The sequence below is a fragment of the Mus caroli genome, chromosome 19 (genome assembly GCF_900094665.2).
Source record: "Mus caroli chromosome 19, CAROLI_EIJ_v1.1, whole genome shotgun sequence".
Classification (NCBI taxonomy): domain Eukaryota; kingdom Metazoa; phylum Chordata; class Mammalia; order Rodentia; family Muridae; genus Mus; species Mus caroli.
In genome coordinates, this window is record NC_034588.1 from 13,276,208 (window position 1) to 13,302,899 (window position 26,692).

Sequence of the window (26,692 nt, forward strand, 5' to 3'; positions counted from 1 at the left end):
CTCACACAAGTGCATGCCAAGCCTTCTAGCACCAGGGCCACAGGGTAATGACAAGACACTGGCTGTGTCTCCCAATAACAGGATTCTAAAAGGGAAAGGAAGAGCTAGGGACAGATCTCAATGCCTTCTTGTGCAAAGACTTTTCTTTAACCGCAGTACTGGAGTCACCATGATGTGGAAAGTGAGTACATGGGTGTTGGGATCACAAAGAAAGAGACCAAGGAGCCTGACCAAGGAACGGACCAGGCATAACTTGCCACCTTCTAGGGGTATGTGCTCAGAAGGGTAAGCAGTCGGAGGAAGTGCACTTGATTTTCATTTTAACTTAGGTGGTGACGGTGTCTCTTCCCACTGGCTGAGGTTGAACCTTACTCACTCTTATTCAGTTGGCCAGTCTCAAAAGAACTGGTGTACAGGAAACCGGAGGGGGGAGGGGAGGGAGGGGAATGACTCGACCAGTCACTTTAAATTGAGAATGTAGCAGGGCTTTTGTGTAAACCAAGGTTTTACTGGGTTGAGGTATGGGAGATTTGCATAAGTCTTATGAAGTGGGACACATGAAAAGATTTAATTCTTCGTCATCATCGCAGGCACTAGTATTTGATAGAAAAGACTCCTATTTAATGCAGCTTAAACAGAACATACACGAAGCTTCCCCCTGCCCCCCACTGAGATGACATCAGGACACATATGTGGGTAAAGAACTTTGAAAGAGAAAAATACAACTTCAGAATCAGTTTAGAAGATCCCATAAAACAAGAGGCAGTCCTTCACCCAGCCTCACGGGGACCCCAAAGGCTCCTCTGATGTCTTGCTTCTAAACCTTCAGGGACAGGCCAGCAGGTTGGCATCCCAAAGCCTAGTCAGCTGCTGCATCCCTAGCACCCTCTCCCACCTCACTCCCTCCCATCCCAACAGACTGGCCTCAGCTGATCTCTTACAGCAAACAAAGGTCACTTTTTATGCTCTGGTTGTTTTCTAAGATCTGTGCTCCAGAGTCTACCATGCGAGACAGACAACTGGCTACCTCCAAAAGCTTTCAAATGGTAAAGATGATTCTCGCAATCTCCCCTCTGGATCAGAGAATCGCAGTCAGTCCTTCAGCAGATGAATTGCACTGTACACTAAGCTTCTGATATTTGATCAAATCCATGTGCTGAGACTGCATTCTGCCTTTACTGCCCCTAGCTGTTTGCAATATGAAGAAACCATGCTCTATGTTCATTAGGCAGTCTGAACATTTAAGTGCCGGACAGACAAGCAGCCACCCCAGCATCACAAAGAGAAATGGTCCTGCAAATGAAAAACAAACCTCTGCGGAACAAGGAAAAGAGCAGGAAAGAGAACAGAAAGCAGAGACTAGCAGATGTCATGAAGGAAGGCTGGTCTTACCGAGTTGGGCAGGACCCCTGAGCTTAGTGTGGCATGGGCAAACAAGTGACAGGAACACTCATTTAGCACAAGAGACAGGAAGCCAGGCAGATGACGGCAAGCACTGACAGCCACACTAAGAAGCCTGGGTCACTCGGGCATCCACACACTGAGCAGAGAGGAAGCCAGTCCCAGTGGCTGTGGTGGGAGGAGCGGATGGGGCAGAGATGAGGCACTGAAATGATCCCAGGGTTTCCACAGCAAGACTGGCTGGGCCATGAAGGGTTGAAGTAGAGAAAATGGGGGTTCACACACACATGGAAAGGGGGTTTAACTCTGAGCACTACTGCTGTTTGTGACGCTGAATGATCAAACTGGGCTCTTGGCATTGACAGAGGAAAAGAGAGCTTGTTTTACATACTAACATCCTGCAATGCTGGGTCTTATCTCAACTCTTCACCAATGAGCTGGTGGAACCTGACCAGGGGGAACCAAGCAATCAGTGTCTTCTCCTTGTGCAATCGGAATGCAACCAGATGAGCGCAAAGCTGTTCTGCTGCCTTTTTTTCTGGGCTAACTGGGACAGAGTTCACAAAACTCTTCCCTGGGAGCTGTGCTGGAAGGGACTCTGCTGACAGTGTTTGTTCCAAAGTAAAAAGCAAGCAACCACACTGAGTTGCACAAGAACGAAGCCTGACACCTTTGTCTGGACTACACTACCCTATCCCAGGCTAATTTTAAACCCTAGGCTCCCCATCAGAACGTTTAAAAGCAGCATCTGACTTAAAACGCAAGCAGAATAATTCACAGGCAATGAATGGCTTAGATGACTTAGGACTTTAATGTTTTCCATACAGTCGATTGAAAACATTGATACATGAACAACCAGAAAAAGACCTCAGCAATGTATAGACCTGGAATATATAGTGTTGCCCTGGTTAAACTACAAGAACGTGATCACAGTTTGGGGGTGGAAGGTAGGGGTGTGACTCAGTTTTGTTTAATGGCTTAACCGAAAAGCAAAGAATCAACCATTTCTTCTACTTGTGGCAAGAAAAGAGAGTCATGGTGGAACGTGTAAATCCTTCTCATGACGCAGCTTTAAAAGGCAGTAGATAGAGAGCACAGGTGACTATAATAGATGACAGTCATGCACAAAGTCATGGGCTGAACAAAACTGTTTTCATTAGAAATATAAAGGCATAGGCATAAACCGCACGGTGTTTAAAACAATACCCACTACATAAACACAGCATAACACACCTATGTCTTTATGGGAATTGCCGTACACAGATTCAAAACGCTCGTGAGTCGCTGTTGACTTTAATCAACCTGCTGCAGAACCCAGCAAACTCACTGCTGTCAATCCAGCCCACAGAGCCTCCAACCTCCTCAGGATATGCTCCTAATAATAACCAGTTGGAACCAGCAGGGCAAAGTCCAAGGCAGTCCACCTAGAGAAGAGGGCAGCAAAGATGGCTGACAGGCTGAATTCGTTAGAAGAGCAACAGGAAAAGAAAGCTTTCAGAATGCTTCCAGGTCACGTGAGAATGAAGGTGGCCGTTAGCTGGGAGTTTCCTCAGCTCTGCAGTGCCCCGATGTTTAGTCGTTATTCTTTGAGAAAGGAATCTGTAATAAGCATGTATTTGGGAAAAAAATCCATGTCTGTTAAGTTTCTGTAGTCAATCCCAAGTTACTCTAAACGATGCTGCATGCTGCTCACAGGCAGAGCGTGGCTGGCCATGCTCACAGCTGATGCATCTCCAAGAAATTCTTCATGAAGGCCGCCAGCTTCTCAACGTCTTCAGTTGTGACAGCGTTATACAGAGAGGCACGAATGCCTCCCACTGACCTAGAACAACAGAGGCCCGCCCAGTGAGATCAAAAAAATCGGAAGAGAGAAAATCTGGGTTAAAGCCCTCGACGACCATGCGTAGGGCTCCAGGTTTGAACCTCAACAACATAGAAAAACATGCAATGCAAAAGGCGTCTGCTTGAGCACAACACACCCTTCACTAGCTACCCCTCCGGAGAGAGGCAGCTCCCAGCCCGGGTGCTCAAGCTTGCACCTGAAAGCATCCCCAGCAGGCAGCATGAAGCTTCAAAGTCATTAGGAAATCCCTTGTATGGTGAAGGTCATCTACCCACTGAATTACCTCAATCTAGTCATGTTTTTAGTCATGTTCATTGGCTTGTTATTTGTACAAATTAATGGGTTCCACTGTGGCATTACCAGAGATGCATACACTGGACTTTGATCACACCCAAACTATTCACCTTGGATAAAGAAGAAACTAAATAGAAGGAGGGGGACTCAGAGGAGGAGGGGGACTGGGTTTGGGGCCATGCCACCCACTACACTATGCAACAGTTCTAACCACATAGAGCACTCTGCTGCTGGTCTCCTGGTCACAGTATCTGATGTTCAACTGAGCCCAGTGATGGTCTGTTAACACCAGAGTGAAGCAGGCAGCCCTACCTGAGGCACCTTCAGTGTTGATGAAACCCCGTGCAAAATGCACCGCAACCCAGCCAGAAGTGGCTTCTTCTCCAACAAGTCTGTAACCACCACCCCAGGCCATGTCAGTCCTGGATTTTATTCTTTCTGCCTCTGACAGGCCTGGGGACAAGGTGTGCTTACCTGTGCCCCTTCAAGGAGATCATGTTGAGTTCTACCGCCTTATCAAGAAAACGCTTTTCCAAAGCTTCATCTCCTTTGGCGTTGCCAATGCGAAATGGAATGTTCATCCTGCTTCTATTCTGGCGCTCCACTGGACATCTGAAAAGCGTGTTTAATATTCATCTATGTTTCTAAGAGGTACACAGTGTCATAAACGAATATATAGGTTTTCAAACAGTACTAAGGGCTGGGGCTGGCATTCAGCTGACAGAGTGCTTAACCAGTGCGGGGTTCTGATGGTACAAGCCCGTAACCTGGAGCAACCAGGAAGTGGGATGCATGAGCATCATCGTTCAGGGTCATCCAGGGCCACGTGGTGGTTTCAAGGCCAGCAGGGGCTAAGGAATAAAATAAAATAAACAAGTGGATGATTAAAAAGAAGGAGAAGAAACGAAAAGCAAGGGTTGGAGAGATGGCTCAGTGGTTAAGAGCACTGACTGCTCTGCCAGAGACCCTGAGTTCAATTCCCAGCAACCACATGGTGGCTCACAACCATCTGTAATAGAATCCGATGCACTCTTCCAGTGTGTGTCTGAAGACAGCTGCAGTGTACTCATATAAATAAAAAATAAAATCTTTTAAAAAAAAGAAAAGAAATGAAAGCAAAACAAACAGACTCTTCCCCAGAATGTTATAATTTACCCATGGGGAGAAGCCTCACTCACACAGCAGTAGGCTAGCATTCACTTGTATAACCTGCATCTCATTTCTGTCAGACTCAGTCCCTTCACTTGAATATAAGAAGCAGCGCTGTCTCTGTTTCACACGATCTGTGACAATTGAGTGGATCGTTTACACAGCTACGAGCACACGTCAGCCACACAGCACAAGTCTGCAGCTTTTTCTGCAAGGCTGCAGACAAGCAGGGCCTGTCCCATGGCTGAAGACTCAGAATCAAAGATCTGGACTTGCAGCTCACGCCCACCGATTACCCACCCTGCATGAAGAGGAAATAATAGGAGACGATCATGTCGTAAAAGCTCAGAACGGAAAACTGAATCACAAACATGTCAGCTACAGCCTCATGTCCTCCATACAAGACGAAGAAGGGACTCAGTCGTTCTCCTCCCAGTGAAAGATGGAATTAGACTTCGAGGCCAGGAGGGTGGTTAGCTGGAGAGGACTACAGAATTCCAAAATGGCAACCTTGCTGAGCAGTGAAGAGGGGACTATGTGGAAGTAGGGAATAGACAGCAGAGGAGGAAGAGGGAACAGGAGGACTGTGGAGGAGGAGGCTGCCCAAGCTCTGGTTAGTTTGCTCTTGGTTAGCATGCTGGGCTCCTGGCAGGAATGTCTGGAGGCACATGACCCTGATCCATGGAGAGCCTGCTGGCACTCTTTCGGCAATTTGACTGGGTCCATAACGATGAGGGGTAATGAGTTTGCACAGTAGTAGATCTGAGTTTTAGAAAAACAGCCATGGGGGCTGGAGATGGCTCGGTCAGCCAACTGCTTGCTCTGCATGTGCCTGAAGACAGCGACAATGTACTCACATACATAAAATAAGTATTTTTTTTAAAAGATGCTAAGTTCATGGATGCTTTCTTACAGCAGCCCCAGGAAACATCTACAAGATCCATGTGTTGTCCAGACCTCACAAATGCAGCCAGTGATCAACACATGACCACCCATCTTTGTCATGAAAGTATTTAACTTCAACCCTGCCGATCTCATTCAGACTGCAGGTGAGCGATGGGGACACCTGTCCTAGAAGCAAGGAGTCAGTGAACTTTGATAGAAGGGGAAGGAGGGGAAGGTTCAGTGGGCAGACTGTTCAAATTCCCAAAGCCTACATAATGCCTGATGGGCAGAACACATCCGTAATCCCAGGGCTTCTAAGATAAAATGGGAGGAGGGTCCCTGGTAGCTCACAGGACTGTTAGCCTGGCAAATGTCACTATGAAAAACAAAGAGACCCTGCTTCAAACAAGGAAGTGAGGGAAAGTGATGACTGCCAAGGAGGTTGACCTCAAACCTATACAAGCAAAGTGCCTGTGTGTGCCTGTATTCAAGCCCACCTGAGGAGGTGGTATCAGGAGCAGGGATTTACAATGAGGGACCAATAGGACACCTTAGGTAAAGCTGATAGCCTCCTGCAACAGTTTTCCAGTGTCACAAGGGAAGAAGGAGTGGAGAGGGGTTCTATCCCAGACAGTAAGTAATGCACCCTACCCCAGGTCAGAGTTTTTGGGGACTTGACACAAAAGACTGGTGTTTCCCAGCGTGAGGCACAAGAGCCAAGAACTTTCCTCCCTCCACCGTCAACTCACGAGCCCTGGGACCATCACTCAGCAGTACACCAGTGTTCAAGGGAAAGGAAAGTTTCAAGAAGGAGTCTCCACTTCACAGGACATACAGCGCATTGACTTACACATAAAATCCTTGAGAATTATCGATGATCTCGTAGATCATCTGGGATTTGATGGAGCTGAGCTTCTCCATGGCTGCGGCCCCACCGTTGTTCTTGATCCATTCCAGGACCATGCCCATGACGTAGATGCTGAAGCAGGGATAAAACGTAACACCAGTTAGTTCACCTCCCAAAAGCCAAAAGGACACGTAAGCAAACTGGTCCTGGGAGTCACGCTGACACTTTCAGCATCGTTACAAATGGATAAAAGCATTCCACTCGAAGAGCGAGCCAAGTTAACTAAGCCAATGCGGCTTAAGTTCACGTGGTATTCTAAAGAGGTAACCCAGAGCGCCAGACCCTCTGCAAAGAGGGACCACACACCCCCATCTCTTTAGACAACCCTGACTCAATGACCCTAAACAGGGCTGCCTAAGACCCTCAGAAAACACAGATATTTACATTACAATTATGAAGTAGCAATGAAAAATAACTTTATGGTTGGGGGTCAGCACAACATGAGGAACTGAAACAAAGGGTGGCAGTAGGAAGGTTGAGAACCACTGCTCTAGACTGTCTCCCCAACCCACCCTAAGCAGCTCTCCACACCTCCCGAATCCCCAGAGTCCCTTGCTCATAGGTATGATCCACACTTGTGGGGTCTGCCCTGCTTTTGTCTTATCACTCCATTTCTTTATTTTAAACTTCTGTGACCATGTCTATATCTTAGACTCTAATGCTAGAGGGCTGGAGGCACACACTGTTCTTTTCTATCCCAGAGTCCCAAGTCAGTGCCTCCCACCAGGCAGAGATGGGCAGGGATGGACATTACAGGTTTCCTCAGTCCAGACACACCACACAGGACTAGTCACCATGTAAATGTCAGCCTTGTCTTTACCTCTGAGGACACGGAGTCATCACTACCTGTAGCGTAGTTGGCCTATCCTGTTCTTTTCAGCTCCCCCACATCCAACATGCAGATTCAGCTGCAAGATTTGCTCCCCTAGTCGTAAGAGGTGGGCTCGAGACTTAACTACACCAATCAGCAGCTTCCCTGGCATCTTTAAGCTGGGAGTTGGGAAAGCCAGAACTGAACTAGCACATTCCAGGTAGAAGATGAGCCCCAGCAGATCTCGTTTCTAGCCACAGCAAAGCCAACATCCTAGCTAGAGAAGCAAGGATCAGAAATGGAGAGCAACCTACCTGTAACCTTGGTGAGTGGGAGCCTGAGGCAGAAGGATGGCTCAGCCTGGACTACACAGAGTCCAAGGCTAGCCTGAGCTACATAACAAGACTGTTCTCAAAATGAACCCCCCCCCAAAACAACAACAACAACAACAACGGATAGTAGAGAATAGATACTGTAAGATTTGTTTCCTGTTTCTGAGGCCCAGCCACAACACAACACAGGTCCATCTCTTTCTGAGCCAAGTGTTAAGACTTCTTATCTCCCACAAAACCCATGCTTGGCACAGGGCCTGGTAAGCATAGCCTACCCACATGGTAGCTGTTAGGTACCCACACTCAGCTGAAATTAAATGGGATTTGAGAATGGCGGGTAGTTGGCCAAAAATCTTCTAACTGCCTTTAGAAAGATCCCATATACCCCTCACTGAAAGCCCAAGGAGCAGAAGCAGGTCTCCTGTCCTCCTTGAGCTTGGAAGTCCGGAGGCATCAGCTCCATTCTCTGTAGAGCGTAGCTGTGTCCGGGTGTGGGATAAAGGTAAGCTATGGGAGCTGCCAAGGTCTAATGGGAAGGCTGAGCAAAAATGGTGATAGGGATGCCCCAGCCAGGCTGCTTCCTGGTCACGGTAGAAGATTTGTGTTCCTGGTTCTAGGAGGTCCAGCCACAAGACAGGACTATCCAATACTGAGCCAAGTATTCGGACTTCTTATCTCCCACAAACCCTATGCTCAGCACAGGGCCTGGGGAGAACAGCCAAAGCTCACAGATCTCTGACAGCCAAAGGGCTATCCCTCAGAAACCTCTGACATGGACCGATTGGCCATTCACTGTCTCAACCAGGTAGGCCAAGAACCACAGAGTTTCTTCCCAGAAGGCAACAGAAAGCAACACCAGACACAGAGAACTTTACAAGAAGTACATATCCACAAACTGCTCGCCCCACCATCTACAACCTACTCGCCTATGAACCACAGAAACATCCCAGACTACCACAGCCAAGTAGAATCATGATGAACACTTTTAGGAAACCACAGTCACTTTTACCTGATGCTCTGTTATGCCTATGTTTCAAAACTGTAGATTCTCTAAGAAAATCCAAACCAGCAAGGGCCTGTCTCAGCCAGACCTCAGGACCAACGCTGGAGCCCCGCCATGTTCAGGCTTGCTGCCCATACCCTGTGGCTGCCTTCTTAGGATCTGAGCAGGCGAAAGCCAACACATTTCTACAGACTGCCTGCAGCCAGGCCTCTCAGCCTGGGTCTCCAGTGCCTCAGCAAGCAGCAGCTGGATCAGAAGGAAGCAGGCTGCTCAGAGCAAGCTCCTGCCTGCTTCCCCACCCAGCTCCTGGCTAAGCACTGCTGTAGGGCCCCTGGGAATGCTTACCACAAGGTCTTCTGGAATTCCACTTTATCACTAACTCAAACCTCTATCCTCTAAAGCCAAAACTACCGGAGCCTTACAATGCTGTGTGGAGTCACAACTTGGGCCCAATTCTTTCGACCATTGGTGCACACTTTTAATTGACTGATGCTCTACTTCTAAATCGGCTACCTCCAAACACACCAAGTAGACTTACCACCTAAGCATGCCTGAAATGTCCCCTGCAATAGCATCCAGCTATGAAAACAACGGTGGAAAGGGCAGGCATTTAACCGAACACAGCAGAATGCCCACGGTACACTGCTGGGTTAAAAAACCGGAGTCACACAAGTCTAAGCAGCATGGTTCACAGTTAAACCTGTGTTATGGGTGTCACAGTTCACTGACACAATTAAATATATGACAGTATACAGCTGACCTCTTCAAACTCCCAAATTTGGTAACCAGGGGTTCAGCCAACCTTGTACAGAAAAAAAAATTTCAAAATCAGCATCTAGAATGAATACAAACAAATCTTTACCTTGTCTTTACTCCTTTCCCAATACAGTATATAAATTATTTAGAGCATTTACATTGTATTAGGTATTATAAATAATCTAGAGATGACTTAAAGGATGAAGGAAGATGTGCATAGCTATAGACTAGGCCATTTTTTAAAAAGAGATTTGACCACCTAAGAATTTTGGACTCTGGGCTTGAGAGATGGCTCAGTGGTTAAGAGCACCGGCTGCTCTTCCAGAGGTCCTGAGTTCAATTCCCAGTAACCACATGGTGGCTCACAACCATCTGTACTGGGATCTGATGCCCTCTACTGGTGTGTCTAAAGACAGCAACAGTGCACTCACATACATGAAATAAATAAATAAATAAACAAATCTTTAAAAAAATAATAGTAATAAAGGATTTTGGACCCCTTGGGGGTCCTGGAAAGAGTCTTCGATGGTTAAAGAGGGGTGACTAGATAGGCAGGCAGTGTTTCCCTGGTAACTTTTGCTAAGTGTGGGTGCTATTTATATATATTTTTAAACAATATGAATTATACCCTGTGTGTCAGAGTTTAGGAAAGGTCACCAGAAGTCTCCAGGCTGCAGATAAGCTTGGGGTAGGATCTAGATCTCATAACCCTCTCAGAAGCTTGTGAAGGCCTTCATACAGCTGGCCCTGAGGTCAACTCCCCTACACCTGAGGTTCCAGCTGCTCCGAACCTCCCAAGAGCCTCTGTCTGCACAGGCCATATGTTGCCCTGCATTTGCTAAACAGTCAAACATGACCTTGAACTCCTGATTCTTCTGTCTCCTAAGCCCTGGGAATACAGGCATTGTCACCACATCTTTATTTTCACCAACTGAAAAAGATAATTGGGTAAAAGACTTTTTTCCCCTCACATTAGAGCTAAAAATGATCTTTGCTTAACATCTCAATATGCATAAGAAGTGTTTTATGAAGTTGGAAGGTTTGTTTAGGATCTTCTCCGCCCTCTAACAGGGTTGAGTGTGTTCTACCAATGGGTTAAAAAGAAGAAAGTCAGAGTCCTTTATTCCAGCCCAGTTCCTGCATAAGGCTACTGATCAACAATTCATGGCCCGATTTATCCAGAAGAGTCAAACAGTTCCCAGAGCCCACAATCTTTGGACTCTGACCAAAGAAAACAAAGAACATCACCTGGACATGCTCACATCCTTATCTGCTTACTGTGGAGTAGAGAGGGCTGAGGGCACCTCCCCTGCCCTGAACACACTGTCATCAACCCCGGAAGATGGCTCTTTGTGAGCCATTTTCTTTCTATCCTTGAATGTTAAAGCATGGTAGTGAACTTTGAGTACTTAAGTCACATAGAAGTCATGTCTTATCAACAAAAAATAGGAACTGGGCAGGAGATGAGGGGATAGCCACCAAGTCCTACCTTTCACCTGTTCTGCATCTGCTCAGTTTCAGTCTACGTACTCACCGCCCTGACTTGCTCTGAGACGCCCCTGCAGTCTGAGGAAGAAGATCAAAGCCTTCCAAGGCTTAGCACAGGGGCTGGCTTGTGGACTTTCTAGGTGTCCAGCCTTTTCCACTTCCCATCAAACATCTGGCTTGTTCTCTCACTGTTCACAAGGCAGTGTCATATTAACATACCACGTGTAAACATGCCTATCACATCTCTTTAAAACTCCCAGAAAAGGTGCCCAAGGGTGTACATACACTGCTCACCCTGGCTCCTCAGGTGGCCTCTGGACACACTTCCAGGACAGCCTTCATTCCGCCTGGTCCTACCTTCTCACATTATTTAGTTTTGGAGACAAGAATTTCACTATATAGAGCAGTCTCAATCTTCTTAACTCCACCCCTAGTCCTGGGATTGCAGGTGAGCACCGTCGTCATGGCGTCACGTGGGTCTCAGCCTTCTCTCTTCTAAAGGCTCCTCCTGGAAGACTCTCAGGCAGGGATGTGGTCCTGCCTTCTAACATCCTGCCCACACATCCTGGTACCTCAACTGCTCTTCTAGGAATCCAACAAACATGTGGTCCCCAATGGTACCTTGACATTCATCTTAGAAACATCTTCAGTCAAAGTCCAAGAGTAAGGAATGACCGGGAGAGTTAACCCCAGAACACTCTACTCAAAGGAAAGGGTGGGGAGGGGTTGGGGGAAGGGACAGGAAACTGTTCTGTATCAGGTGAGTGACACAAGGGAAACGTCCAGTTGGATTTTAACTCCAAACTCTTCCCTTTCTTGTGTGTGTGTGTGTGTGTGTGTGTGTGTGTGTGTCAGGGGGATGATTTTCTCCAGCGGGGAAGGAAAGAACCCTGCACACTTGCCCTAGCCTGACCCTCTTCCTTCTGGAAAGCCACCCTGTTTGTCAGAGACACGGGCCATGGCATTTTATCTATAGAGAGCTTTTGGGTTAATGATCAACATCAAAATCAAGCAAAGACCAAGATTGTCATCTTTACCAAAAAAGGGCAACAAGGAAAACTGACCAAACAGCGCCTAGAGGAGAGCTGGACAAAGATCGCAGAGTGGCTCTTGGGGTGCTTGGGTCACTGGCTAATGAAGCGTGCTCTCCTTAACTTCTGCTTGGACAGAAGACTACAGAGTCCCAGAGTTACCTGAAACACGGAGGTGTGTTATACAAAGAGCTGTTCCCAGCCTGCACTTTGTAGTCAAGGACTGATGGGCACTCTCTGAGCGAGAACCCGAGCAGATCATCCCGGACAATCACCACCGTCACCCCGGCAGAGCCAACATTCTTCTGAGCACCAGCGAAAATCACACCAAACTTTTAAAAAAGAAGAAAGAAACATTGGCTATTTTAGAAGCAGCTGTAGTCATCCCTAAGCCATGCATGCCAAGGGCTAGCTCTCCCCTAAACAACCATTTTAATGAAGTGACCCATTTCTGCCTAGGAACATGCCATACTATAGAAATCTCTACCCAAAACAGCAAGTCAGCACTTCCAAGACCCAAGGCCTGGTCTTTGCCCCGAGGTCTCCCACACCGAGGACTGTCAAGCCCTGAGACACACTTAGGCTCTCGCAATCCTTGTTCTGCTTCCAAGCGGGCTCCTCAGAGCTGGAGAAGTGGCTCTTGTTGCTCTTACAGAGGGTCCCTGCACCCACATAGTGGTTCACAAACATCTGTAACTCCAGTTCCAGGTGTTCTAACACCCTCTTCTGACCTCTGAGGACTCAAAGAGCATATGTGGCACCTGTATATATATACACTAATATACATATAGTAAGAAATAAGGATGCTCTTTCTTTTCTTCCTCCATTCCTCGCCCCATTCAATAAAAAAAACTCTTCTCGTGGGGAAAAAAAAAAGAAGTAACTCTAAAAAAAAATTTTTAACAAAATAATATAGGCCTTCTGGTCCAGGCTTAGTGGTACACAACTGTAAATCCCAGCTCTTGGGAAATGCAAGCAGAAGGACCCAGAGTTCAAGGTCACCTTTGGCTTCATAGTGAGTTCAAAGCTAGCCTGGTATATATAAGACTCTCTGGATTGAGATATAATTCAGTAATAAAACATTCTTATCATGCGTAAAGCCTAGGCTTCATACACACATTGAAAAATAATAAAAGAGCCTCCAAATCTTTGGTAACCAAAATAAAATACTATCATTTAATCTAAAATATTATTTTGTACAACTATTAATGTTTTCATAATTTGAAATGAAAACTCTTTTAGTTACATATTTTCATTAAATACTGAAATGGTTAAAATATAAATTTTTAAAATTTTAAATCAATGGGCTGCAGAGTGGTTCAGTGGTTTAGAGCACTTTTTGCTTCTCAGAGGACCTGGGTTCGGAGCCCAGGACTCACTCTGTGTCTCTCTTCTGACCACTGCCAGCATCACACACACACACACACACACACACACACACACATACACACACCACACACACATACACACACATACACACACACCACACACATACACACACACCACACATACACATCTGGTACGCACGTATGCAGGCAGGCCAAACATCCATATGTGTAAAATAAAATTAATCAATCTGAAAAATATTTAGGTCAAAAATAATGAATATGAACTTCCATTTAGAGCCTCAGCAGTTGCTTTGAAGGGGCTGCTGCAAACAATGTGAGTGGATGAGACACTGACCGAGAGAGAACTTTCAAATATGCCAATGTCTAAACAGTTCCTGAGAACTTTGTGCTGTATAAGATAGAGTCCTGCTTCTTTATCCCCAATGAAATCCTCAGGAAACCAAGTAGGAGTATATGGTTTATAAGTGACATGGCAGCCGGGCGTGGTGGCGCACACCTTTGGTCCCAGCACTCGGGAGGCAGAGGCGAGCGGATTTCTGAGTTCGAGGCCAGCCTGGTCTACAAAGTGAGTTCCAAGACAGCCTAGGCTATACAGAGAAACCCAGCCTCAAAAACAAAACAAAAACAAAACAAATAAGTGACATGGTTTGGTGTAGCCAAACATGTGCACAAAAGGAGATGGGGGAAGGGAATTGTGTTCAAGTTCAAGGCCAGGCTGAGCAATGTAGTGAGATCTTTAAAAACAGAATATGGCTATAAACCAAATGTTATAGGCATATATAATGGAATATTAGAAGTTTGGAGATTATATATACATACATATATGTATGTGCCACAACATAAATGCTGAAGGCACTGGTGATTTTAAGCCAAGCATTAAAGGACAAATACCATGATCCCATTCTATGGCAGGTCCCTTGAGTACAAATTCATAAAGCCGGATAGTGGTTGACAAAAGCTGGGGTGTGAAATTTTAATGGGACAAAGTTACAGTACAAAATCTGAAAGTTCTTGGAGCTGGACAGAGGTGAAGGCTGCAGAGCAATGGTAACGGGCTTCACATCACTGAGCTGCAACACCTAAAAGGAGTCAAAATGGGCCCAGTAAGGAGGCCCAGAAGGTAAAGAACCAAGTTCATATATCAAAACAGCTCAAAGAAACGTTCACTGGTTCCCCAGACCAACCTTTCAGTCTTTACCTTGGAAACGTCCACTGGCCTGGATAAGAAGTTTGAGGACATGTCACAGACCAGCACCGCTCCCTTGACGTCAGGTACGAAGTCAAACTCCACCCCGTGCACAGTCTCGTTTGCACAGAAGTATACATAGGAGGCGTCCGGGTTGAGGTTCCAGGTGCTTGGGTCTGGAATTTCTGTCACAAAGGGCAAATTCGAGACTCTGAATACCTCCCTTTTCCATGTGAAGACGACGACGTCAGCCAGGAGACTGGTTAGCTTCCTGAGGGAAAACTCACTCCAAAGCACTTGACAAGAGCACGGGCCTACCCACTCACTCACTCTTGCAATTACCACTAACAGCTGGGGATGACCCATCACCCTCTTACTGGGCACAAATAACATGCCAATGAAGCGCAGAGGGGCCAAGTGTCCCGGTGCAAACGTGTAATCCGGCACTTGGAAGGTTAAGGAAAAAAAAGGCTACTCTGAGTTCAAGGCCAGCCTGTGCTACATCAAAACTACCAGGTCAGACAGAGGTCGAAAGACCTTGTCTCGAAAGACCAAACGAACCAACCAAAGGAATGGATGTTTAGGTTTTCCTATCATCAAGCATCCATCTACCCTATACTCCTGTTGGTGTCTAATCGCTTCTTCTTAGGACCACAGTGCTTACCCACTCTGGGAGCACGTAGTTCCAGCAAGGCCAATCAAATCTATACCCCTACGGGTGAAGGGCGACTCAGGCAGAGTCAGTGACTGCTTCACAGCAGGGAACATGATATTATCATTGGGACGCTCTAGCAAGGGCACTAAAACTTAGAATATAAGAAGCTTAAGAGCAACTGCAGCCATCTTCCTAGAAAAGGGACCAATTTCCAGACTACAGTCTACTAGAGGAGATAAAGAGCGACTTAGACGGGGGCAGCATCCCTGGGACCCTCCCTCTCCCCATAAAACCACCAACCCGCTCCTGGGCTTTTAGGTAAGCAAGGCTCTCATCACTCTAAAGGAGTAGTCAGCAGAGCAGCAATGGAATAGTAAGAGCAATGGCCAGCCACCACCTCACCGTGCATCTTCAGTTCCCAGAACTTACTTGTGTAACTTCCAAGTTTAGGGTGGACAATGTTCACCGTTCCAAACTTCTTGGCTTCTTCCGCAGCCTTAGCTGACCAAGCTCCGGTCACCACGTAGTCAGCGCACCTTCCAGCTTTCAGGCCAATCAGATTTAAGGGGACAGCACTGAACTGGCCAGACCCACCTCCTTGTACAAAGATCACCTTGTAGTTGTTGGGAACAGCACTGGGCATAGAAAACGAGTGACCATAAATAACATAAACTAACAGGTCAAATATGGAGAATGAGGGCTGCCCCACTAAATGCAAACTTTCCATCTTCCTCTAGAGGCTGCGGAGGTGGCTCAGTGGTTAAGTACACAGTCTGCTCTTCAGAGAACTTGGGTTCAGTTCCCAGCACCCACATCCAAGCAGCTGACAAATGTCTATAACTCCAGCCCCGGAGTATCCAACGTCCGCTTCTGGCCTCCGTGAGTACACACACACATATACAAATACACACTCATCCAAAATAAACCTTAAAAGAAAAAGAAGGGGACTGGAGAGATGGCTCAGCGGTTAAGAGCACTGACTCATCTTCCAAACAAAGGTCCTGAGTTCAAATCCCAGCAACCACATGGTGGTTCACAACCATCCGTAATGAGATCTGATGCCCTCTTCTGGGGTGTCTGAAGACAGCTACAGTGTACTTACATATAATAAATAAATAAATCTTTTTAAAAAAGAAAGAAATATGGTAAAATCTCACTATCACTTTGCCCTAGCCAATTTAGTCATTTATTTACTGGTTTCCTTGCCATTGCTGATAGTAGAAATGCCCTGCTTTCTCTTTAGGGAACCCCACTTCTGCTGCACAACCCTCAGATTTCAACTATGGTCAACCCCAACACAGGGGATGAGCGATAAGCTGGCCAGTGGGATCTGGCCGAGACCTTTGCTTGAATCATGATGACTTTAGCCTCCTGTGGACATTGTAAACAAAGTGGGAGGTATAGAAGATAAGGCAGTAGGCACCGGTTTACGGCATAGAGAACCAAACTAACGAGCTGGCCTTTTAGGAAAGAGCACAACTGGCTGAGAGCATTGACTGCTCTTGCAGAGAACCTAGGTTCCATTCCTAGCATCCACATGGGGGTTCACAGCAGTCTGTGATTCCAGTTCTAGGGCTCTAACCCTTACTTGACCGCTACATGCTCCATGTGACGCACATACATATACTCAGGTATACACACACATAAAATAAGATAAATTTTTTAAAAATACTTGTTAAAACTTACAGCAATTCCCTCACAAGATTCTCTGTGTTGCCAATAATCTTGGCAAAATCTGACGACCTGTGACTCATTTCTGTGGAAGCAAAGGAATAACAGAGAGAGAAAAAAAAAAAGTTCAAGTATAATACCAAATAAAAATGGTTGTGAAATTTATGGAGAAATAATATAAGGAGAGTTCTGAGTTCAGATGGCAGCACATGCTCGCTCTCTTACTGTGGGGGACAATTACCGAGCTCACAACTGATGGTGAAACTGTAACATTTCAGTCCTGTAGTCACGGCAGCCATTTTCTCAAGTGCCACATTAACTGATCGACCCTTCCCGGCTCTATCTCTTTCCCCAATCTAGAGATCTAAGCAGTAAGCAGGAGTGGTGGCACACCCAGGTCATTCCCTAATCCCAGCATTCAGGAGGCTGAAGATTTAAATTCCTAGCTAACCTGAGCTAAAAGCATGATTTTTGTCTAAAAATAAAAGAATTGAGCATGGTGGCTTACTCCTATAAACTTAGTATTTAGAGGCTGAGGCAGGAGGATTGTCACTGTCAAGAGTTCGAGGCCAGCCTAGACTACCATATAAGATCCTTTCTTAGAAAAAAAAAAAAAAAGTCAGGCTTGATAGCACAGGCCTTTAATCTCAGCACTCAGGAGGCACAGACAGGAGGTTCTCTGTGAGTTCAAGGTCAGCCTGGTCTACATAGTTAGAGGATAGCCAGGACTGTAAAGAAACCCTGTATCAAAAATAAAGAAAAAAAAAGCAAAAAGGAACAAAGAAGCAACAAGAAAGACAGCTAAGTATAGCTCCAAACACCACACACACAGGAACAAAAATTAACACAGGAAGGAAGACAGCTAACCCTAAAGTCCCTTCACACAATGCAGCCCATGGAACTTGGAAGAAAATGATAGATAGATAGATAGATAGATAGATAGATAGATAGATAGGCAGACAGACAGACAGGTGTAAACTCTAGAGCTTGGAGGTTCTCTTCCTAAACAAGAGCAAAAGTTTAATAAATAAATTATTAATGAGCAGGATCTTCATGGAGGCTTATGAATTTTAACTTATAAATATTTATTTAAAGTTTATTTAAAGTTTAATAAAAAATTTACACTAAATGTGAAGCCATATTACATACACTTGGTGGCCCCATTCTGCAAATGTATAGTATCTGCCAATCTCACATCTTGTGCTCAGTAAAAACCAATTATGAACCGATGAGCTCCGTCTAAAATTCTCACATGCACTTAGGCTTTGTCAGTCTTGACTCCAGCAAACATGCGACTCAAGACATTAAAGTTTAAGTGGACCTGTAACTGAGATTAAGGCCCGTGCCAACATGCCTGCCTTTTCTTTTTTCCTTCTAAGACAGGATCCCATACTGTAGCCTATACTGTCCCTGTCCCTATAACCTATTACTCTGTATGGAAGATCATGCAGAGCAGAGCCTGGGCTTGAAGGATCTGCTCTTTAGTAAGAGAATCCAGGAGTGAGCCTCACCGAGCACACTGATGCCTAGTCCTCTGTAGTCTAGTAGCTGCTTCTGGATCTCCAACAATACCTGGGAGAAGAGAGAGAAGATGTCAGTCAGCATGCTGTGCACACATGCCTGGACGGCGGAGACGGCTGAGGCCTGGGAGGAGCCAAGCCCCCCACCCCCAGCCTCACAAGTACAACTTACACAAGCTGAGCCTGAAACTACGCAATATGATTGAGTCGAGGTATTTTTTCAAAAACATAAATTTACCAATTTCGTAGAAACCTCATCCACCTCTCTCTTAAAAGCTCACTTATTAAACATATAAAGTTCTCAGTTTAGAGACCAACAAGAACCAAGGCTATGTTATGTCCAAATCATAACAGGCAGGACGTTTGGGAGGGGGGCACTAAGAATATTGATAGGTGGCAATGGCAAGAACCTGCCGTGAATTAAAATAAACTCAGGAGCCGAGGCTATACTACATGATAGATAGTAGTATTGATAAATATAGATAGATATAGAGCAGTTGCTTAGCACATAGGAAGCCCTGGGTTTCATCAAGCTGGGGGGGGGGGGGGGGGGAAAGAGAAAAAAGGAGAAAAGGAGAAAAGAAGGAGAGAGGGGGGGGGGGGGGGGGTGGAGGAAAGAGAAAATGTATTCAACCCAGACTGAAAGAAAGGTTGCATTCAGTTGTGGGCTGCATCTTGACTTTGCATACGATTATTCTATTCTGATAAGGCAGCCTTTGAAGGGCCATGGGGACTTACCTATGTGACATTAATTGGGAAACCAATTACTCACATAAATTTCTCTTACTAAATCAAATAAGCAATATCAATTCCCCTATAGTGCAATGGAAACCGGAAGCTAGAGATGTAGCTCAGTGGTATAAAATGTGTTGGGCACACTGGGGACCCTTGGTTCAATCCCCAACACCAAAAGAAAGGAAATCAGGAGAGAGCAAGGAAAGGAAGGAGTCGGAAGTAGAAGGAAGGGTGGAGAGAGAAATAGAATATATGATATATGTTCTCCTTATCTAAACCAGGAAATTAAAAAAAGGAAAACTATTATAACTACAAGGGGGGGGGCTCAGTATGCCTAAATAAGAATGTCAATTATGTTGAATGTAGCTTAGACAAGAAATGGATCCTGACAGGTAAATAAAAGATATCCATAATAAAGAAAGGTTCAGGCCGGGTGTGGTGGTGCATGCCTTTAGGCCGAGCAGAGGACCAAAGCAGATTGATCTCTGTGAGTTCAAGGCCAGCCTGGTCTATGATTCTAGGACAGCCAGAGTGCTGTAAAGAGACCCTGTCTCAAAACAAAGACAGAAAAATAAATAAATGCTCTAAAATTAAACACCAAGTGCAAGTCTACAAGTGAGACGCTCGCTGTGAGAAAGAATCAAATAGGTAGATGCCATCAAGACACTAGTTAAGGCCCAGTGTGCTGACACGAGCCTTTATCCCAGCACTTGGGAAGCAGAAGTAAGCAGCTATCTGAGTTTGAAGGTAGCTTGGTCTAAATAATTAGTAACAGGTCAGCCAGGGCTATATAATGAGACCTTATCTCAAACAAACAAGAAGAGATACCATCTAAGAATTGGCGTAGATAGGAGTTCTGTAACTTGTAGAAGACTGACAAGGGTACAAATCCTATCCTGCTGATCTAGCTTAAAAAGAAAGGGGAGAGAAAGAGAGAACGAGATATCATTAAATTTTATGTTGAAACTGCACTGGCCATGTGTGTGTGTAATATATGTTTATATCAATATGTATATATATGTATACTATATATATATAATTTGAGTAAAATTTAGTTTATACATTCATATACTAAAAGAAACACTTGCAACAAAAACAGAATCTTAGTTTTTGTATATATGTAGGTGTATGATACACACACACATATTAATTAAAAAGTTCAAGTAAATTTCAGTGAACGCATCCCTATTAAAAGAAGCACCTGGGACAGAGTCTTGGGTTTTGTGCGTTCAACAGGATTAAACAGGACCTGCCTCTGCAGCACATACTGCTCTTCCAGGAGTTGGAGCTCCAGAGCCCACATCAGCTAGCTCACAACTACCTCTAACTCACTTCCCCAGGCACCTGACCCATGCGCGTGCACACACCCACACACAGACACACACCCATACACGTGGTTTTTTTAAAAAACTGAACATTTTTATTTTAAAACCAAAACCACTATTTAAAAAAAAAAAAAAGACTTCTAGCCAAATGATAGAGCCCCAAGGAAGTCATCTCTCCAGTTTCACATACGGCATTTCATAAATTTCATTTTTCTTTATGAACGGCAGTCAAAAATTTTTGAAAGCTTCGCAACTAAATCAAGAAGACTTACTACATTGAAGTTAATCGCACATGCCTGTAATTCCTACATGCTGACTATTTTTTGTCAACTTGACATTGTGGGCGGTGCCACCCCTGGGCTGGTGATCCTGAGTGCTATAAAGACTGAGAAAGCCATGGAGAGCAGGCCAGTAAGCAGCGCCCCTCCATGGCCTCTGTGTCAGCTCCTGCCTCCAGGTCCCTGTCCTCATTGCTTTTGATAATGAACTGTTATAGGGAACTGTGAGTGAAATAAACTCTTCCTTACACTAGTTGCTTTTGGCCAGTGTTTCATCACAGCAATAGTAGCCCTAAGTAAGACACGCTCTCTTGGGAGGTGGAGGCAGGAATAGTTCAAAACCAGCTTGCGATACAAAGTAAATTCTAGGCTAGCCTATACTGAGAGACACTGCCTTACCCAACCTGGCAAAAAAACAAAACAAAAAAAAAAAAAAAAAACAAAAAACAGAGCTTTCCAAAACAGAGAGGGATGGGGGTGGGGGAGATCTCCAGAAGGGCCCACAGTTCTACCAAAGACCATCATGTAAGATGAACTGCAATGGCTGCAGAATAAGCCCTGTTCTCAGCTTGTGCGGCTGTCCCTACAAAAGAAAGGCGTCTTTCCCTCTCTCACACTATCCTGTTTCTACCCAACAGAGACCGTGGTGTCCCGGGGAGATCGCCAGGGTTCAACAAAAGATAATTGTACAATTCTTGGCCATGCCTGCGAGCTGTGGCAAGCGGTTACCAGATAGCAGCTTGGACAGCTGGTCCATGGGCTCCCGGCCACGAGAGGCATCTCATTCCGCACAGCTGGGGTGCGGGAGGAACCCGTGCAGGACGGGACAGGATGGCACACGGATCAAGTGAATGGAACTTGGCCAAACAGACCAAAGCCTTTCAGGTTTCCAGGAGAAAGACTTAAGGGCTGGGTGGGTTCGGTGGAGGCGAAGAGGGAGAAGCCGGCAGCTTTCAATTTCCGAGTTCTGAGGACTATGTTCCCAGTGCCCGGAGCTTAGCCTGTGCTCCCCGGAAGGAAACGTGCCGCCCCGACCGCCCATTCATTCCCACTCCTACGCTCGCCTGTGCAAGCGGGAGCCACAGAAGTCACGCCACCAGGAGGCCGGGTCTGAGGCTGGAAGTAAGCGCCGGCGTCTGTGCACAGGAGCGCATTTCGGCCTCAGCAATTATCTCCCCACGGAGGCATCCCTGCTCACCGATGTCTGTATCTCAACAACCGCATCCCGTCGCCCCACATCCCGATGCCCGCACTCCGACTGAACCCCAGCCATCTTACCGAGTGTGGCAGCTTGGCAGGCCCGGGCCCAAAGTTAACCACTTGCTTGGTGGCTTCCATGGTGCTAAGGCGACAGCAGGGGAAGTGGCAGGAGCAGAGACCACGCGAACAGCCCGCGTCTCCGGATGCAAAGGCAGAGCGGGCTTCAGCTTGCTGAGTCGGCGCTCCATTGGCTCACTGTCTCAGGCAGCTCACTGATTGGCTCTCGCTCAGAAACTCCCCTCCCTATTGGCCACGCTCACTATCGGAGCCTGCGATCAATTGCTCCTGCTGGAGTTTAGAATTTCAATCCGCCGTAGCGGTCAACGCAAGAGAGCAGGGGATTGCACCAGCCACCCGCGTGGCGAGGTGCCTACTGCCTTCGCGCACCTCTGGGCGCAGAGTCCCCTGCCCTGGCCTCCGAACAACTTCGAGGTGGCGCGCAAACCCATTGCTCCTGGCCCACCCCCAGCTGGGCTGGGCTATGCTGCATTTGTCCCAGAGCCAGTCCCCACTGTTCACCGGACTTTCCTAAGACCCTCACAGACACTCCGACGTAGAGACAGGACACTCAAAGAAGGAGGTGCAGGGTGTAGAAATGGCTGAAGAGTGCTGTCATAGGATTGTGACCTGGTGCACCTGATAATCCCAGCACTCGGCAGGGTAAATCAGGAGGATAGCTACGTGGAGGCCAGCTACACAGAGGGTCCCTGTCTCAAAAATCGCATAAGAAGCCTTTGTATTTGCACTTGCGCTCTAGCTCACTGCCCCACGGGTGGCTACGAACTTTGGGGGCAGCCCCACCCCACCCCTACCGCCACCCCCACCCTCATCCCGGACAGCCTCTTTCAAGTTGCTGAGTCTCTGTTCTCTCATTATCTCTTTCATGAACTGAGGGAGCAGGGACCTGAATGTTGGCTCTTGTGCAGGAGTTCCTCATGCTGTGAGGAGGTATTAACAGGAGCATGATACACAAGCTGAACGTAGTCAGGGTCGGAGGAATGTGGCCCTGAGCCGAGCTGGGCACAGGGCCAAATCTGTTCAAACTTTTCCACACAAGTTCCCTTTTCAAAGGAGTTGTGCTGGAGGCTCACTTGAGATTCTGGAACAAGAAGGCCCCTTCTATGCTAGGGTGGTTCTTTTGAAGTACAGAACATTTTAAAAGCATTTTCCCCCTACTTTGCAGTTTAACCCAGATTCCTTTACTATGAAAACATTTTCCCAGGTTCTTTTGTGCAATGGATGGCAGGAATAGGCACCGTGCCTACTGAGCGTTAATGCTGACCTCAGCATCTGTGGCCTCAGTTTAACAGGCGTGCAATCCAGCCTTTTCACATTTGGGCTCTTGTTTGTTTTCTATAGCCTGTAGAAGGGGTGTGGCTGTGAACAGAAACACTGCTTTGAGTCTGGGAGTAGTAGAGTAAAATTGTTAGAAAAGGCCGAATAAAGCCAGGTCACAGCCTTCTTCAGCACCTTAGTTTAAAAACTTGCATAGCTGAAGATAGGTGGTGTCTTACTGGGGAGGTAGAAGTAGAGTAAGCCTATCTTAAGTTCAAGGCCAGCCTGATCTACAGAGCAAATTCCAGGACAGCCAGGACTATACAAAGGAACTTGGTAAACTTTATTCACCTGATTTAACTGTTGTCTGGAGCTTAACTGCCTCAGTCTGCTGACTTAGGCCCAGTCCTGGAAGCTTCTGGCCTCTGTATAATCTAATCTAAACCTATAATATTTTCAGCCTCTGAGATTTACTGCTCAATAAGCTCACATTTACTGGCTCTTTCCAAATTCTTGTTGGCTGGTTCAACTCCGCTGTTCTGGCTCAAAACTCCTCTTCAAGCCAGCTGATTCTATCTGGTTTCTTTCTCAACCTCTCCTGAAATTCTCTGCTTGGCCTCCTACTAACTTGGCAACCTATTCTGATCTGCTGGCTCCTCATTCTCTGGCTTGTTCTGTCTTTACCTGTATCTCGCATGTTTTCTCTTCAACCTGTCACTGTACAACTGTCCTGATAAAACTGCCTCCTTTCTCTCTCCCTCCCAGTCTCTCTCCTCTCCTCTCCTCTCCTCTCCTCTCCTCTCCTCTCCTCTCCTCTCCTCTCTGCTCTCTTTAGCAGCTTCCTTTCCTCTCCTTGTAAGAGTTGAACATATTCTCCTCTGTCAAATCTTTCTCTGGTTCATCACTTTGTCTGCCACTCAGCACTTTCAAACATGGCTGCTTTCTTCTACAAACCAGCTTTTGGTTTTAATTTTACTTTACTTTTAGGTTTACTAACTTTTAGTTTTAACTTTACTCCCTTCCTTGTTTGGGATTAAAAGTGTCTACTAAGGGATGAACCACACCACACTGGGAACAAGTTATTTCAGTAAATAACACAAACTTGGGGGTTCACAGTGTGTTCCAATATCCTGCAACAACTTGGTCTTTAAAAACAAGGTGGGGGGGGGGGATTTTTCAAAGAGAAAAAGAAAAGAAAATTGCATAAATGAACAGTTTCATTCCCAGGCCTTAAACCAGATAAATAGATTCAACAATACCCACTGTATTTATACAGTGGGTATTGTTGAATTATACAGAAAGGAGGCAGTTTTATTGGGACAGTTGTACAGTGACAGGTTGAAGAGTGGGTATTGTATATTTATACCCACAATATATTTATGTAATATAGTGGTTTTAAACAATAAGAGAGAGAGAGAGAGAGAGAGAGAGAATCTACTAGAACAGTGTTTGCTTTCTTTGAGCTCTAAATCCAAGTCCAGTCCCAGGGAGTGAATGGGGATGAGGCAGGATAGAAGGATAGGGAAGAAAATCAAGTTTCCCACACTGCATGCGGTTTGCTGAATGAGGATCAAGAGCTCAATATAGAGCTGGAGAGCCAAGTCAGTGGTTAAGAGAACTAAAGAACTTTCTGCTCTTCCAAAGACCCGAATTTAATTCCCAGGACCCACTACATGGTAGCTCAGAACCTTCTCTAATTCCAGTCCCAGGAGACTTGACACCCACCTCTGACTTCAGGGCAAACAAAACGCCCATATGCATAAAATAAAAGTAATAAAAGTTGTAAAAAAAATTCATCACAGCTGACAAGGCCAAAATTGTCAACAGAGATGATGTGTGTTTTCCCAAATAAAGATATTAAAAACAACCAGCTAGCGTTAAAAATATAGCTCAGTGATAGAGCTCTTGCTTAGTATTCATGAAGCCCTGGGTCCAGTTCTCAGCACCAGCTTCCTTAGAGTCAGCTTGCTTGTCAGTAGGGCCAGAAAGATAACTCAGTGGGTATAGGTGCCTGCCACCAAGCCTGATGACCTGATCCATGGCTCATATGCACCTCCCTGCAAAATTAAGTAGATAAATGTGTAAAAACAGCATGTGTGTGAATTCTCATCCCTAAATCTCAACAACCATAAACCTCATAAAAACCACCTTACAGTTCCACTATCAAAGGAAATTCTTTAAGAGAAGTAGCTAAACGAGCTCATTCATTTCTTTAATTTTTACTAAAAGTTCTAAGCTTTGCTGAACCTTTAAACTACTGGAATTTACAGCCTGTGAACAATGTAGTTTAAAGCCACAGAATCCTACATTCAGCCACTGAAAAGACAGCTGTGTGACTATATATTTGGAAGCCCACATCCCTGTCCTCAGTGGACATTATCCTTCTCAAATGGTCTCTCTGTCTAGATATTTAAAAAACTCACTAACTGCTTCACTCTGACTTGTCCTGATCTGGCTTTATCTGAGCAGAGGTCACTAAGGAGAAAGGATTCTTCAGGCTGCTGGCACAATGCTGGGCTTTTCTCCCTACCCACTGACAGAGAAAATGACTACACATTGATTTCGCCCTCTGTCCCAGGAAACCTGGCTGTTATCTCTACTGTCCAGTTTTATATGCTATTCTCAATTTCCTACTAGTCTTGGGCTCTGTGATTGCTATTCCTTCTTGTCAACTTGACTATATCTGGAATAAACTACATTCCAGAATTGAAGGGAACACCTGTGATCTAGATCTTGAGACTGGATGACACAAGTTTCTAACCTGGATCTTGGCACGGAGATGTTGAGGTATAGTGGCCATGAAAAGTTTAGGCCCAGGCAAGGTAGTACACGCCTTTAATCTCAGGAGACTAAGGCAAGGAGATCTCTAAATTCAAGGTCAGCCTGGGACAAAGCAAGTCCCAGATCTAAATGTGGTAGTACATATTTTAATCTGGGCCACACCTTCTGCTGGAAGCCTACATAGGGACATTGGAAGAAGGAAAACTCACTCATCTTCACCTGCTTGCACTTACTTGCCAGCACATCTGTTGGAACCTACTTCTACATAATAGCAGCTTGAACAGCTAGCCCTGTGGAACTGAGCAACCACTAGATTCTTGGACTTCCCGTTCACAGCTGCCCATTGTTGGGTTAGTTTGACTACAGAGTGTAAGTCATCACAAGACATTCCCTTAATAGATAGAGACATTTTATAAGTTCTGTAACTCTAGAGAACCCTGACTAATACAGTTCCCATAAGGGACACAGATAGTTAACATTCTATATGCTAATATATAGCCATTCCTCCTTGGGGGCCTGCAGTTTCTAGTAACATATTTTATGGAATCTGATCACACAGTGATATGTGTACCTTCCTTCCAGCCCAGGAAAATCCCACTTAGTCCCTCAACACGTACATGTTTTAAATTTTTTTATTTATGTGTATGAGTACACTGTAGCTGTCTTTAGACACACCAGAAGAGGGCATCAGATCTCATTACGGATGGTTGTGAGCCACCATGTCGTTGCTGGGAATTGAACTCAGGACCTCTGGAAG

General features: G+C 45.8%; 1 protein-coding gene across 1 annotated transcript; it reads right to left on the reverse strand.

Moving 5' to 3' along the window:
- Positions 1–2,189: 2,189 nt before the first annotated feature.
- Positions 2,190–22,088, reverse strand: Psat1 (phosphoserine aminotransferase 1). The gene is made up of 9 exons (XM_021151531.2): positions 21,898–22,088; positions 18,273–18,333; positions 16,777–16,846; positions 15,520–15,725; positions 14,448–14,620; positions 12,063–12,232; positions 6,423–6,551; positions 4,013–4,150; positions 2,190–3,223 (listed from the first exon to the last, which is right to left on the reverse strand). Exons 1-9 carry the CDS (start codon positions 21,955–21,957, stop codon positions 3,118–3,120), a joined length of 1,113 nt encoding a protein of 370 aa, XP_021007190.1. The 5' UTR covers positions 21,958–22,088; the 3' UTR covers positions 2,190–3,117.
- Between the last annotated feature and the right edge of the window lie 4,604 nt (positions 22,089–26,692).

Bases quoted from the DNA above. Each gene is read 5' to 3' on its own strand.
- Psat1 (XM_021151531.2), bottom strand. From the start codon at position 21,957: ATGGAAGCCACCAAGCAAGTGGTTAACTTTGGGCCCGGGCCTGCCAAG. The intron at 12,233-14,447 runs GTAAAGACTGAA...CTTTTTTAAAAG, and splicing joins GGCCAGTGGACGTTTCCAAG to TTTGGTGTGATTTTCGCTGG. The intron at 4,151-6,422 runs GTAAGTCAATGC...CACGCTTTTCAG, and splicing joins AATTCTCAAGGATTTTATGT to ATGTCCAGTGGAGCGCCAGA.